Source organism: Vanessa cardui, chromosome Z, assembly GCF_905220365.1.
Source record: "Vanessa cardui chromosome Z, ilVanCard2.1, whole genome shotgun sequence".
NCBI classification, from domain to species: domain Eukaryota; kingdom Metazoa; phylum Arthropoda; class Insecta; order Lepidoptera; family Nymphalidae; genus Vanessa; species Vanessa cardui.
Genome location: NC_061154.1, coordinates 11,932,693 through 11,949,526, shown reverse-complemented (window position 1 = coordinate 11,949,526; position 16,834 = coordinate 11,932,693). Strand labels below are relative to the sequence as shown.

Genomic DNA, 16,834 nt, shown 5'->3' with positions numbered 1-16,834 from the left:
ATTGCAGCTAAATTTGTTTAAACGGTAGTTGTATGCTGTATACGTATATTACAAATTCATAGGTTTCTTTTGGAGAGTTGGATTTTAGAATAGGATAATAAGGAATGAAATTGAAAATATCTCATTTCTTTATGATATTAAAGATCATCCGCGCTCCGAGATATTGGATTATAATTGGATTCTTCTGATCTGGGGGCACGGCAGTGCCCCAGCCAAGTCTCGAGCAAAACGGGCACGGCCATACCATCTTATCTCGAAGCGATTCGTGGCTGTTTCGCCCCCCTATATCTTCGAAGTGGACAAAGCTAGGAGTTTGGGTCGATGACTAATAGTAGGCATTAGAACAAGCTTAAGTTCGAAATTACATGCCAATTGAATTAATAGTTTAGGATTTACGATCGAACAAAGTTAGACAATTTTGTCACTCACTCACTGACTGATCTAAGGTACTTCTAGCAGACTTAGAAACTTCAAATTTTGCATCAAGGTAGGTCATTAGCCATATATAAAGGAAAAGTTATAAAAACATTAAAATATAGTATACCATAGAAAACAATTTTATATTTGTGGTTTGGCAAGAACGTTGTGTATGGAATTTGACTGCATTGTTAACTTTGTTCGTTGTTGAAGTATTCAATTGGATGAATACATACATAGAATAGAAAATAATAATATAAATGTAATACATAGACTATAATTAATACATATTATTACATAAAGTTCATAATTCTTTAAATTTCATTTAAGCTCCATTGTATAGCGATAAATATTGTATGCGCGCTCGGGCTCAGGAGACAGCAATGGCTGAATATAATCGACTCCGAAGTATATCGCCCAGACTTGTCTACCTTAGTAGTAACGAAGCCTCAGAGAAGAAACAAAAGAGATAGAGATAGAGAATAGGTTCTAAGCAAAGCAGTATCTGAAGTCCAAGAAATTACGAGGTCACTTCAAAAAAATAAAAGAAAGAAATACACTTGCTAAAAATAAACGAGATCCCACCAAAAACATTAAATGTAAAAAAATGCCAAGCCTCTCGCTGCAGTCTTTCCATCGACAAAAGTTTTGAGATCTCATAGGAGCCAAGTCATATTCAAATCATTATGTAGTTATAAATCAACATTTAGTAATTGTATCAACAGTTTTCTTTATATTATAATTATAGTGACTTGGCAATGAGCACAAATTAAAAACTGCTTGCTGCCTGGAATTATGTGCAAATGTTACATAATAATTTAAATAGGACTTGGCTTCTATGAGATCTCAAAACTTTTTACGATGAAAAGACTGCAGCGAAAAGCTTGGCATTTTTTTTACATTTAATGTTTTTGGTGGGATTAGATTTATTTGGATTACTTAAACAACAAAAATCGACTCGGGTTGCATGATTATTAGTAAACACGATAAATATTTTATGATTTTAGTAATCTTAACTATTACTCTATGTCTGTCGCTGACTATCCTTGATTTTTTTCAGAGAATTTAGCTTTTATAAATACTCTTATTACATAAATTTGATCATAATTGTAGATTACACTATTATTTGTATAAGACATCATCCGTGTGTGGTTGTTTAAATCTTTCTCTTGGTCCTAAAATTAAACATTTGATTTTCAACGGTGAAACCGATACTACTTCTGTTTAGTCGAAATAATAAAAAATATTAATACCCAATGCTCATAGGTTAATATTGATATAATCTTAATCTATATTAATATTGTACATGTGAAAGTATTTCGTTCTGTGTGTTTGTAAAAGATATATCTTCTAGCATGATAATGAGTTTTTAAAGTAAGCAAGTTTATTAATCGGAAAAGTCAAAATATAAAAAAAAGTATAGTAAATACGAATAGATACTTCATAATCATTAGAATTTGGACTAAATATATATTTTGTTTGTTTAGCTACGAATACATAACTCAGATGTATCTTTATTTGCCAGTAAAAATGGAAAGCACGCCGTAAAAATAATTCCACCAAAAACATTAAATGTAAAAAAATGCCAAGTCTCTCGCAGTCTTTCCAACGTAAAAAGTTTTGAGATCTCATAGAAGCCAAGTCCTATTCAAATTATTTTGTAGTTATAAATCAACATTTAGTAATTGTATCAATAGTTTTCTTTATATTATAATTATAGTGACTTGGCAATGAGCACAAATTAAAAGCTGCTTGCTGTCTGGAATTATGTGCAAATCCTCCAAATATCCTGTTTTATTTGTTTTTTCTTGTGTGCTTGATCGCTCAGTGACTCAGTGAGTGACAAAATGGCGTAACTTTGTTCAACCGTAACTCCTAAACTATTAATTCAATTGCCACATAATTTCGAACTTAAGCTTGTCCTAATGGCTTCTATTATTCACCGAAAACCTAAACTCCTAGCTTTGTCCACGTCGAAGATATAGTGGGGGCGAAACAGCCGTGAACCGCTTCGAGAAAAGATGGTACGGCCGTGCCCCTTTTGCTCGAGACTTGGCTGGGGCACGGCCGTGCCCCCAGATGTCATTCACAATAACATTTTTTTTTTTTTTTTTATGGCATAGGTGGCAAACGAGCAGGAGGCTCACCTGATGGAAAGTGACTACCACCGCCCATGGACATCTGCAACACCAGGGGGCTTGCAGGTGCGTTGCCGGCCTTTAAGAAAGGAGTACGCTCTTTTCTTGAAGGTTCCCATGTCGTATCGGTTCGGAAAAACCGCCGGCGAAAGCTGGTTCCACGAAGTAGTTGTGCGAGGCAGAAAATGTCTGAGAAATCGCGCTGTTGTGGATTTTCGGACATCAAGGTGGTGCGGGTGAAACTTAGAGTTTTGGCGAGATGTCCGAAGGTGAAATTCAGCAGCCGGGATTTATCCGAACAATTCCTCGGAACATTCCCCGTGAAAAATTCGGTAGAAGATGCAGAGTGATCCAACATCTCTACGCAAAGCCAAAGGATCAAGGAGATCGGAAAGGACTTGATCGTCGATAACTCGGGCCGCTCTACGTTGAATGCGGTCAAATGGAGGGAGCTGGTACTGGGGAGCACCCGCCCAGAGGTGAGAGCAGTACTCCATGTGAGGCCGAATTTGCGCCTTGTAAAGTTTTAGGCGATGGGCCGACGTGAAATACTGTCTCGCCTTGCTGAGCACACCCAGCTTTTTTGAAGCCAATTTGGCTTTGCCTTCCAACATATTATATTAAATATATAATTAAATACATTTCTTGAGATTACTCAAATTACAGTTATAAGGATTTGGGATGTCATGCTTTTTTCTTGTACTTAGATATATTCATTTTATTTCGTACATTTTAATTTCTAATTAATTACTAAAAACACAATGCAATTAAGACATAGTTATACTAAAAAGTCTATAAAGACTATAGGAAGAACTGTGTACTGTGTAGTGCAACTTACAATGTGCTTGTTTGCTTTAATGCAATGTATGTATATTTAAATAGTAATGAATCAGAATGAGATAGAAAACCGAATTTCATTGGCTTCGCTTCCTTCTGCTCTTGCATACGGGTTTATCGGGACTGCATTTCGCTTTCTCACATTTCCCTTCCACACCTCCGTAGCTCCTTGTTTTTATGTTACCTTAGTATTATCGCACCATAGTTATAGGTTGTTTCAATCACACACCATGTATATATAATATGGTACTTACTTTCATCATTCTTAATGGTTCACGTATTGACGTAATTTAAAATATTTTAAAAGTATTTTACATATTGAAAAACTTATGAGTTGATGATGTTATTTGCTCAAGTTAATCTTTAATCGAGTAAATAACTACTCGACGTTGTTTTCATAACAAAACATATTTTACTTAATTTTAACTTTGAGAATTTGTTATTTGAAGTTTGAATTTATATGTAAAAATATATTTTGATGCAACATGCGATCAAACAGTGAAATTAAATGCTCACGTGCTATTAAGTGATTTTAAACTTTTAATAAGACCTAAGGTAAATCATACATGCGAATAAAGTTTTAACCTTTATGATTTATAACATTATTGCAATTATTATTTCTGCCTCCGTAAGTTGAAGGAGGCGTTCTATTTACCGGCGGAATTAAAAATTTTGACTTTACTTAGTGACTTATTTATTTTGTACCGATTTTTAATGTTAGTTCTAAAAGACAAGGTGAAATAAAGAAGAAACAATGTGGATTATTAAGAGAACTTTGATAAGAAATTGTGTACCACGACTTATGGTTAGAGAGCTAAGCTCGGGTAAGATTAAAAAGTGACATCAGTTCACATTTTTTGTTCAAATCGTTGTTTAGATTCTTTCGATTTTTAAAATGAAGTTTTTTCCGTACAAAGATTTCTAGTCCAGAAACATATATGAATGCCTATAATCATAAGAATATTGCCTGTAGTAATACTAAAAATAAATGATATGAAAACTTACGATAAAAACTATTAATATACTGAAATAATTATTTCAGTATATTTGAAACGTAACATTAGGAAAAACTTCTTGTAATTTATGTAGTTCTAGTACTTGCGTTCCTTGAATATTTTATAAATCAATGTTTTAGAACATGCGCGCGCTGTACATACAATAATAATAATAATATTTTTTTGTTTATTTATTATTTATGTTATGAAAATACATAAAAACGTCAACGCACTAATTCATAAAAATAAGTGATTAACTCTGTGGCTACGTCGGTAATAAGCTGGAACCCTAAAAGGCTTACCTTCTATCTAGCTCGGGGTATAATAAGTCCCAAATGCACAAATAAATAAAATACAGAATACAATCATAACTTTTAAATTTAATTAACAAAGTAGATGTAACATAGGGCCAAAACAGTAGATACAACATTTTTTTTATTATTAGTCCCAGTCAGAGAAAATATTTATTTAGTGCAATATAAATTGCGAAGTATTTTTTGTTTAGGTTAAATTTTATGTATGTATAACAAAATTTGTGGGAAAATACACTCTATTTCCTGATTCACTTGTTGAGATATCCACTGATTAAAATATGACACATGAATTAAAATAGTTCAAATTTAAGAGGCAAAAATTTACTGTACAAAAAAACAATAACTTTGCCCGGAAGTTGAAATCAGGATATAATCTGCAGCTTAAGAATATGTACAGAAAATCATTTAAATTGATTACTTATATAGACCCTATGGCCATAGCCAACATAGGTTATAAAATGAACTATGTTCGTTTAAGGTTAAATCACAGCTCAAAAGCGATTTGATAAATATTGATGAACTAATAGCGCCATATAAATGATATTGCATAACGAATAAACAATAGCCTTGACTTTTATGTAGTCCTAGTACTGAGTACTAAACTTCTATCGAAAGTTTGAATAAGCTCCTTCTCAAGAGAATTTGTTAATTTTATTAGAACTATTTTTTTAATTTACAAATAAATAATAAATAACCAATTAATGTTTATTTAATTGTGCTTTTTTATTTTTTTTGCCCAAAGTAAAAACGTATATCTCTACTTCCAGAGCAATTTACATTATTAGAGATACTCATTAAATAAATGTTTTATTAAAACTATTATCCTAATTGTATATTGTATTTGAAAACTATTATTATCAATATTAGAAAAATGCTCTTGATAAAACTATGTATCACATATAAGAAGGGCAATATAAAAATTGACATAACTTGTAAAAGTCTTGAAGCTTAGTTAGATATTAAATTATAGTGTCACCATCCATCTAAATGGTCAGACAACCATTTCTGCTGCAATGGGTGGAGCTTTATGAATAACGTTCTGCGCACATAGAAAGTCAATTGCATAATTTTGTGCATTTAGTACTAGTTGTACTGCCCCCTACATAATATGAGGTTTCAATTGAAATAACTTTCTAACTAGCTCTTATGCTTTCTGAGAGCCTAGTATCACATGCCTAACTTTATATAACCTCAAAGTACTTACTAACTAACTAATTAGATTCGTAGATTAAATTAGAATTGGATGGTTTCTTGTTTTTATAACCTCATGAAAGAACTTTATTAAATTTATGTTAATAAATCTTTAGTGATATATATTTTTCATATGGCTTATAAGTTACCGACATCATAGCAACCATTATTATTTTATTAATTGTTTGACCAATTAAAATATTTAAAATATACATACCAATATAATACAAATATAACTTGTTTTCATTTTTTTTTATGTTTGAATTAAATTTATTAACATAAGAATTAATAACATTAAATGATTAAATATATATATATATATACAGATATGAACTAAAACTAGTTACTGTATAAATCTTGACCGCGTGGAATGGTGGCAAGCAGCATTTCCCCGTTGAATCGCAATTCCGATCCTCTGGGCAAAAAACGAACCAGCCCTCCTGTCACCAGTGGAGGCAATGAGGCGGGGTGTTATACTTTTGATGAAGCTTTTTGCACCACTACTCCAAGGGCCAAGCGTTTCGACAGCATGATTGATGTTTCGACTTGTTTTCATGATATTGCGAAAATATAAATATATTAGAAAATTTTCATTTTCATTCATAACTTTGTTAAAGTTAAAAAGAAAGTATTTAAAAATTGCACAAGTATTTTCAGCCTACGTACTAAAATATAAATTCATATGAGTAGGTAGAGAGGTATCAATCGATAGAGTTTAATTTTATCTATAACTTATAAAAACTTAATTTTTTGTTGCTTATAAAAAAACATGTAGATATTATTCATAATTATAAGTTATAATAATAATTATAAATTAATATTAATATAATGGATAGTAGTTAAAAAAGTACATGAGTATAATAAAAGTATATAAATAATTGAATAATTTAATCAAAATATTTTTTTATTATGTGGTTCTCTCTCTCTGTCTAGCTTAGACTCCGCTACAAATACCTAATTGTGTATAACCTAAAACTGAAACCTAACGTTACTAGGAGCGTATAACGTAGTAGGAAACAGCGCGGACTTATAAACTTCCCTCGAAGTAATATTAAAAGTCGATAATATAAAATAATAAAAACGATAACTAAAAAGTTGGTTAATTGAATTCTAAATGTAATATAAATGATCATATGTTAATAATAGAAAATAGTATATAGAAAATTAATTGAAAAGAAATTTCTATTACTTTATAAAATTATATTGGTGTATTTATTTATTTTATTTATTTATTCTTTATTGCACCCAAACAAAAATTGCATGAGGTGCAACAGGTGGCCTTATCGCTAAGCAGCGATCTCTTCCAGGCAACCTTTGGGTAAAGGATCATAATATTGATATAAATGGGAAGGGTACAGTAGCTTTTTACTTATATGTAGTTGGTGTATTATTATTATTGTTAATTATTTAAGAAGTAGCTAGACTTGAAATTGTATACCGTTTCATTACTTGAAGTGTGTTTTTAATCATAATAATGAGAATCTAAATATAAATAATCTCAAATCAAATTGTTATCAATGAATTATAAATAATTAACTAAAGTTGAGATTAACTTTTCTAAATACTTTATTTTGCTGATAAAAAAATAGAATAAAGTATAAATATAGATAAAAAATATACAAATACATCTTTTTTAATTACAAGATTTTACAGTGTTGACGTAGACACAATATTTATAATATTTTTATCACGTGATAAAAGTATTATTTTCTATTTATGGATCGAGTTAAAATGAACAAGTAATACTTTAATATATAATTGAGGGAGTTTTATTTCAAATGCAATCGCCGACAAATTATATAAACAATGGGCTTTCTACGACGAACATTTGAAACTTAACACTCAGTTAACAACAAAACTCTTGAAATTATGTTACAGACATCATTAATGCCAAAGTTTGTGTCTGTATGTTTGTTACGCAACATAAGCTGAACCCATTGTAATTTTTATTAATAAAATGTGCTTATACAAATAAATTAAATTTAAGTAGGTATCTATAGTATATTTGATTAAAACATAAGTGTTTTTAAGTAACAATTCGATTTTTATACGTACATATTTATTTAGATATGTTAACATTATCTTAAAAAAACAGTTTTTATAAATTTAAATTTATTTTAAAATACAATTGTATCACCAGCTTCTAGTGTCGCTCTTGCCTGAACAATGAAAAAAAGTCTAGTCTACTAGTTTTTTAATAAAAAACTTTGGTTATTATGGTGACTCACTTAATACAATTTGTGTGTATCATTGCAGTTACATATAATCGCTATCTACGAGTATAGTCGCTACGACTTTTGGTGTGGGCAACATTTAAAAAAAGAAAAACCTTCGGCGGGAAATTTGAGGCAATCTGAATCTCTCTTACTGTATTTTTAAATACATATTTAATAAAACCCATATAAGCGTTAAAATATTGTGTTAAAGGATTTTCTTTTTAAATTATTCTTCTGATGATATCTTATGTATTGGATTTATTGCTATTTACCATACACGAATTATTTATTAGTACAAATTTATGGCGTGTAAGTCATACAAGGCTAATCACAAAACTTGACAATAACATAATGACATTTTTTTGTTTTTCTGTATTTAAAAACTGTAAGTGGCCAAATAAAAAGAAAAACAACTTTTTCTTAAAAAAAAAATGTCATAAGCAATTCTTTTTTTGTTTCTGCAAAGATATACGTAAAAATAAAAAATAAAAACGCAAATGTACATTGCACCGGTACTAAGTTAATATGCGCATGGATAACCTCACCTCAATCTTAAAAATCTCTCATAATTTTTATATCCAACTTTTATAATTCTCTTTTTATCTATAAACAAAAATGAGGGAATTGTTAAATTTTAAAACATGGCTGAACATAACTATATTTTTTTTAATTTAACAAATTGGATGAGAAAATAAATGCAACTTTTTTTTTTACTTTTGTCGTCGTGCCATCATACCTATAAATGACGTAAAATCACGATGCACCAGTACTAAGGTAACATAAACGCAAAGAGTTGTAGCTGCATTTTCATGATAAGTTTATATGCAATAGTATTAAAAATCAATACTACAGCTGACATGACTGTTTACGCGCGCTCATTCATCATTTCCTGCAGTTTTCTCACTGTCTCTTTCTATTGCATAGCATTGCAATGCATACCATTTTTACATACGGGTCATATAATGAATTATTATTATGTCAAGTTATATTCAGTATTATTCAGTGCTAAAACGCAGTGCGATTGTGTACCTAGGAGTTCAGATAACAAATTTTAAATCCTTTCTTAAATTGCATCGTTTTGATTTTCAATAATACTTTATATTCAAAAGTTATATTCGTTTAAACTAAATACTTTTTATCCTAAAAATATCCTATTTCGAGGAAATACTGAAAAACGTAAAGTTATTTTTTAGTGTCTGCAATACTTAAAAAAAAAAGCAGTAAAGTGGTAATAAATTCTGCTTTACTCTATTGATCATAATGATATTACCAAACGTAACTTTGGAGTACTCTATGCTTATAACACAAACGTATTGTATTTGTAACTATTAAGGTTATAATATTAAGTTTGAAGCCTAAGTTTAACTATAAAATGTATAATTAATTAATTGTCGCCCGCTGCTTCGTTCTCGTTCCAGAAGTAGGTCGTCAGGTTTTGGGGTTTTCTAAATTAAAAGGCATTTCAAGACCTAAAATAGACTGCCATCTTTGGAGATAAGACAAAGGTGGTGAGAGAAGTTAATTATGTTTTACAAAAAATAAGAATTTATCTCGGAATAGCATTGACATACATATAAGAGTTGGGAGAAGGATATTTTAAAGATCTAATATATTTATTTTTAAATATATAAATATATGTTAGTGTTGTTTAAGTATTATATATAATACTTTAATGTAATTTTTCTAACAAACATTGTTTCCGTATTTGCTACGCTTCCGATGCAGGGAACAAACCCATCCATAATTTTATATAGACATAACCTGAAAATACGATGCAACCGTACTAAAACTGCATGAAAGTGAAGAGGTTAGAGTTCAGGGTGCATTCAGGTGGACCTATCACCGTTAACAGTACAGGAAGCTATATTAATACAACATCCGGTCAACGTAGCACCTGGGGCATAATCGTTGCATCTACTCTAACTATCATAAAGGACTCGTCGATGGAGAAAGAGATAGCATTATTGCTATCTCGCTTTTGTTATAACTTCCACACTACTTAAAACTGAATACACACATTTTCGTCTATATATGCAAGTGTTGTTGTGGTCATTCACTAGTGCATACACTTTTAGTATATCAAAGGTATTTTTAAAAGTGTAGATTGACTTGAACCAACTTAGTGTAAAAGTAATTTTAATAAACATAAATCATGAATTAAAACAGTCGTTTGAAACAATAATAAAAAATAAAGTTAGGCCAGTTTAGACCAGTGGAGCCAATAAGACGAGGCTATATATTTTTAAAAAACATATTTTCATTATTACTCCAAAGGCCGACTGCTTAACTGCAAACTTAACCAAGAAGTAATTTAGCATAAGAGACGATGACTATTTTCAATTACTATTAACAATAGACTAAAATTATTTCAAAATGAACCAGTATCAATCCAAGCGATCTCTTGCTATCATATGGTGTGCATAGACTCAACAAACGATAGAGCACTTTGCAAACTCTTTCACTGTATGGGCTTCTAGTACTGCTGCGGTGTTTTTTAGCCATAGATTTGCTTAATTTATATATTTAACATTGATTGATTTTTGTACATTTGCACAGTATTGTCAATCGTGTGAAATTGTAGATTCAATTGTTCATGTCTATTTCTATTTGTAGAAATAATCCATAAAAATATTATTAATATATTATTAAACTATACACATTTATTTTGATAGATACTATGTAAATTTTTAATACCAGTTATTTTGTATGATTTAACAGATTTTATACTAAATATAAAAGCAATATTTTTTTTTATTAAAGCTAAAATTTATAAATTGAAAACCCAAGTAAAATGTATGTATAAATACTTATATAGTATAATAGTTCAGGTCCGATATGCATATGGTACGGATTATTATTACGATCGTGATGACTTGTTTAAGCTTCAGTTTGTACGACACAACTTAGATGTCGCATCGGCAAAATTCGTAAAACGGATCACATCCAAATTATATACACTATCCCAAATTATCAATATTTATTTCTCATGCGAATATGATCTTTGCACAAATGTAATAACTTGTAATATCATATGACCTAATATATTCGTCAATTTGACGCGTCGATTTACATGCACTTGCTTTCTCTGACGCTTGAATCTATAGCGACGAATAGCATCCAATGGCGCGATAGGGAGCTACTTTTATTGGTTGTGTCAATCGGCAGTAATCGGTTTTATTTTCATTCCATTCCATTTTCCGATGCTACATCTAATTTGTGTCGTACTATACTTTACTATGAAAAAACAAAAAACGTTTTGTTTTTACTTTATTATAATTTTTTAAAATATTTATAATTCTACTAAGGTTTGATTATTAATTAATTAAGTGCAACTAACTCCACTGTGCGTATAATATATATTTGTCACACCGACGTGCACGGATGCGTGCCAATTACCAGGGTACCAGGATACAACAAGAGATGATTTGGCGTGTTTATGACCTATATGTATTTGCATATTATATTTCTTCCTGCTTCTACACAATTATTTAAATATAACCATTTAAATAATTGTGTAGAAGCAGGTAGAAATATAATATGAGAGTATAAATTATTTACAGCTCCACCTTTACATTTTTACTTTAGTTTGTTCGTTTAGATATTGACTATATTTATAAACAAAAAATATTACTGTAAATATTATATATAACTGGTAAATATTTAATTTACCATAATTAATATTTAATTGATGTTGATGCAATACCCTCGGTCTGCAAAAGATTTAATAAATGGGTACGTGCTACCATAGTACCTCCGAATCACAGTATTTTTATTTGTATTGCCATTTGGCTTCATAATGTTAGGAGGCCTTATCACGTTTATGTTTAAAACAGATATACTTGTCAGCTTATTGATCAGTCAATAAATAGGCTTTCTGGTGGTAAGCGATGACCACGGTCCATAGACATTTCTAAGGTAAAAAATATTATCCGTTTCTTACACAGTTTGGGAGATGAAAGTGTTGTTGGTTCTTCACCTGAATTACGGTCGTCTCGGATTTGCCGTCCTATAAGAATAGGTATAAGTGCAATTGTTTTTGCGCACACTTAGGCACTATATATCCTAGGACTTGGCAGGCCCCTTTCAGATTGGCAGCGGTGGGTGAAATCACTCAGGATGACACCAATATCAATTTTTCCTAATGCTCTTTTATAATAGTTTATAAAAGCTTCCGTTTTCGAGCTCTTTGACGACTCTTAGATAAAGCTTGATTGTTCTGCAGAACCTGCCATTGGTTTATTCACGATAATTGAAACTAAATGTTAAAATGTTTCACCCGTAATATAGTTTTAAAGTTTTAGAATTTACTGTGAGATATAGTTTTATAGATTTAGAATTTACTGTGAGATTATAGGTACTTATTCATAATTATAACGTTTATTTTTTGTTTACAAAAGCTTAAATTAATATCCTTTCAACCGAAGAAGACAGTATGCACGCATGCTACTAAGCAGTTGCATGATTTATTTCGATACAACATTCTCAAGTGCGCATGCATAATTTACAAGTTCTTCTAAGAGCAGAGGACGATAAATCATTCATTATCGAAATTGGGCGCAGTTTACCCTCACACGTAGCTACTGTTAATCAGCGTTCAACGCTCACGGTAAGTCAAGAGCACTTGACATGAGCCAGAGTTACGAGGGATCGCGCTGTCGACACTTTCAAGAACTTTGTAGAAATGTATTCGGTATATTTCGGCGCGTTCTCATAGTCTCATTCACCGACTCAAGCGTTCTACACTATTTTTAAGCTAATGTTTATAGGTATGCATTGCAACGTATGACTAATTAATCAAGATACCTTCTAGGTTTGTGAGAAACCTATTGGACACATGTCGGTATTTTTATAATTTATTATATTTTTGTAATTGTCTGTTCAATGATTAGTTTAGATAGTATATAAGAATATGTTAAACTGAACGTAAGATTTTTAATAATTGTCTGTATTGTTCAAGTTGTTTTCTGACAAGGGAATCGAAAATCCAATTGGACCATAAATTACTTACATCATGCTCTATGTATTCTGAGTGTATATTAATTATTATTTTAGTAAACACATAAAAATATCTATTGTGCTGTGGTGCTTATTTATAATTGCAACAAAAACAGTTATTAAATAAAGTATACTTAAATATATTACTGAAAACCCGATTATTCAGCTCAACCCCGGGCTAGCACTACCGAATAATGTTATTGATTTTGTATTTATAATTCATCCTATGTTGAGCGGTAAAGGATACCACAGAAACAGTTTGCAAGTGTCATATGAAAATCTGCCACATATTATGTATCCTCAAAAAAGATTGGGTGGCAGTTGGATTTGGGTAGTGTAAAGTAAACTCCTTCAGAGTAATGTTACATAACTTGTAAGAACAGTAAAAAATATGGTATCCAAAACTATTTTTATAATTTAGATTTAGTAGGTACTTGTTTTGCTAACTTTGTATGATTGATTCTTGATGATTGATTGATTCAAATACCGTAATAACGTCATACATAGATCAATTTAAGTTATTTCAAAGTAATCAATCCAGATATAAGTGTCAATTCTCTTACAACTGTTATTTACAAACGATTATTTTAGTTATTTTTCTCTTTAAGAATAATTATATTGAGAATTAATTGAATCGAAAGTATTAACAATAAGTCCTACAGTGGTCAAAGGCTAAGTTGTTGTGTTTTTTTTATGGTATAGGTTGGCGGACGAGCATAATGGCCACTTGATGGTGAGTGATCAAAATGACTCATAGACAATGACGCTGTAAAAAGTATTAACTACTCCTTACATTGTCAATGTACCACCAACCTCGGGAACTAAGATGTTATGTTACACAAGTTACACTGGCTTACTCACCTTTCAAACCGGAACACAACAATACTGAGTACTGTTATTTGGCGGTAGAATACTGATGAGTAGAATAACTGGGTGGTAACTACCCAGAGGGGCTTGCACAAAGGCCTACCACCAATATTACCACCTGTATGCAATACTGTTCGACAATTTGTGCACTGAATATCCGATAAGATATTTAAAAACAAAAAAGAACGCAATGAGTAACGTGCAATGTGTTATTGCCTATAAAAGGTTCTATGCATTACTTTGTAACACACTTGCCACTCTTTATTAATAACCGTTGAATTTGAGATATAATTATGTATGATAAAAAAAAACATTTACCAAGAATAAAACTCTCATTATTCAAATCAAATCAAATCAAGTATATATACTTTATTCAAGTAGGCTTTTACAGCACTTTCGAATAGGTATTTAACAACTATATTAAATGAAGCTACGACCCTTCCAGAAAGCAGATTCTACCGAGAAGAACCGGCAAGAAACTCAGTAGTTACTCTTTTTCAATATCTAAAAATGAGAGACATATTAGTCAAATATAATTATATATGTATGTAATATATTCTGCCTGGAAGTCCAAAAGTAATTCTACGCTTTTATATCGTCTGACTATTTTTTACAATGTTATTAAAGTCGTGTTTTCTAGAAATAGCGACCTTACTCCTGCAGACGACAGGAATAAGAAGTAATTATCCAAAAAATATCTTTATTAGGCTGGAGATACTTTTAGAACTTGCCATATCGCACTATTATCTTAAAATAATCAAACTTTGAAGTCGTCGATTCTACGCTAAGACGATTGACAGGGTGTACAGGACTCACATTAAAATTTTATACTAAAGTAAAAACAATATTGAAACATTTTTCAGTTACGTAGGTATGTTTAATTAAATATGGGCAATTTTCTATGCTTTTTTTCTCAAGCGTGTATATTTTATCAAGTTAATTTAGAAGATTGTTTTAAAAATTAGAAAGCTGTTTAATAACTATATGTTATAAAAAAAACTTTTGAATTTAGTTTTCAAAGTACCCTAAAAAGGCGATAGATTATAAACAATGTATGAGTAAAATCACATACTAATAATAATATTACTTAATTTACTTAATAAATTATTGAAAAATTGAAAACGTTTTACTAAACTAAAACTATTTTCAACTTTTGGACAAGTAAGAGTTTCAATCATATGAACTTACCATGATCATTGGCGACGGCATACTGATAGTTGGGTATGAGGTCCGGCAGATCATGTCGAGAAGGTGGAGAAGCTGGCTGTGGTCGGTACGCTGGTTCAACTGCACCGTACGCGAGGGGCCATTCTCTTTCTCCCATACTACTGTAAGCACAATACTCTCCACCGTAGCTCAACTGTTGGCTTGAACCCGAATGCGAATAAGCACAGGCTCCGTAATCGATAGATGGAGTGCTGCTAGCGCCCGCGCCGCTACCACTTGCTAACTCATATCCTGTAGGCTGGGAAGGAGGCAGCGCTCCAACTCCGCTTCCGCACAGATAACCACCACCTCCAAACTGAGGCTTTAACGCTTGACATTTACGTCGGAAGCCACGAGGCCGCCGCCGGAAAGATCCTTCCTCAAACATAAACTCTGAAGATGGATCGATCGTCCAGTAATGCCCTTTCCCAGGCCTTCCGAGCCCTTTCGGGAGCTTGACAAAGCATTCATTCAAGCTAAGATTATGTCTCACCGAATTCTTCCATCCTTGATAAGAACTACGAAAAAATGGAAACTGCTGCTGAAGAAATGCATATATTTCGCTAAGGGTCAGGCGCTTGTTCGGAGAGTGACGAATTGCCATCACAATAAGGGCTATGTAAGAGAAAGGTGGTTTCTCCTGACGGCGCGTGGCAGGCGCGCGGCGCGCCGCCTCTTCGGTGTTTTGGTCCTCGGTCTTCATGCGTGCGCGTCGGAACGCGAGCCGGAGAACAGTGCACGCACCGCCCACCAGCGAGCGTGCGCCCGCGCCGCCCATTGCCGCCCCTGCACCCGCGCCTTCCCGCCGCGTAGCCAGACATCCACACCCGTATCGCTCATACACCGCTTTACAAATTCTCCTATTGAAAGAGCACATGCACCTACACCAATGGAAAATTAATATAGATGATTCCTTTGAGCCTGAAAATATCTATTTTTGTTTTTCATTATTTATTTTTTAATTTAAGATTTCATTCTGCTTTTTTTAACTCATATTGCTATCAAAAATATTTTAAACTATTATTGTGTTTGGCTTACTGCCTGTCGCCTGTAGCAGTTCAGAATATAATTATGCGAAACAGTCTTAAAGGCCTCGCAGTCGTTGCGCCAGCTCTCGCAGCCTGGATCTCTCACGGGCTTCGGGCTTATACAAACACTAAACAGCGGAAAACCCGCTTAGACAATAATATTTACCCGTCGCAAGGACGCCTGTCGAACGCCCGCTCTTGACCTAGCACAATTAAACCAAACATTTTACTAGATCTATAAAACAGTTATACGATGTTACACCAAATATTTACCATAAAGCGTAAACCAAAAGTTTTGCATTAAACTTGCCCGCTTTATTTACATGCGTGTGAGCGTGTAGCGACAGAGGAAATTCGGCTCTATCTCAACAGCGTAAGACTACAAATAAATGTAACGCTACTAGTGATTTAAGCTATGAAAGCAAACTCTACGAGTAAGTCATTGTAGCAAACAAACTCATCGCTTTGTACTTCGAAACTTATAAAATTGTTTGTTTTTTAGTTTGCTTGCTATTCATCTTAACTAGCCAAAACTAAAAAAACTATATTGTACCTGCTACTGCTTGTGAGCTCGTTAGTAATCGAATTTAAATGTTAGATCAGGTCAATAAACGTTTTTAATTCATTTCG

At 32.1% G+C, this 16,834-nt stretch overlaps 1 protein-coding gene across 1 annotated transcript in view; it reads right to left on the bottom strand.

Annotated features, from left to right (window-relative positions):
* LOC124543121 (forkhead box protein F1-B-like) overlaps positions 1 to 15,902 on the bottom strand; it is a 30,910-nt gene extending 15,008 nt beyond the window's left edge. The window contains exon 1 of the mRNA XM_047121182.1: positions 15,159 to 15,902. Coding sequence (XP_046977138.1) covers positions 15,159 to 15,879 — 721 coding nt within the window. The 5' untranslated portion in view covers positions 15,880 to 15,902. The remainder of the gene's footprint in view (positions 1 to 15,158) is intronic.
* Positions 15,903 to 16,834: the final 932 nt, after the last annotated feature.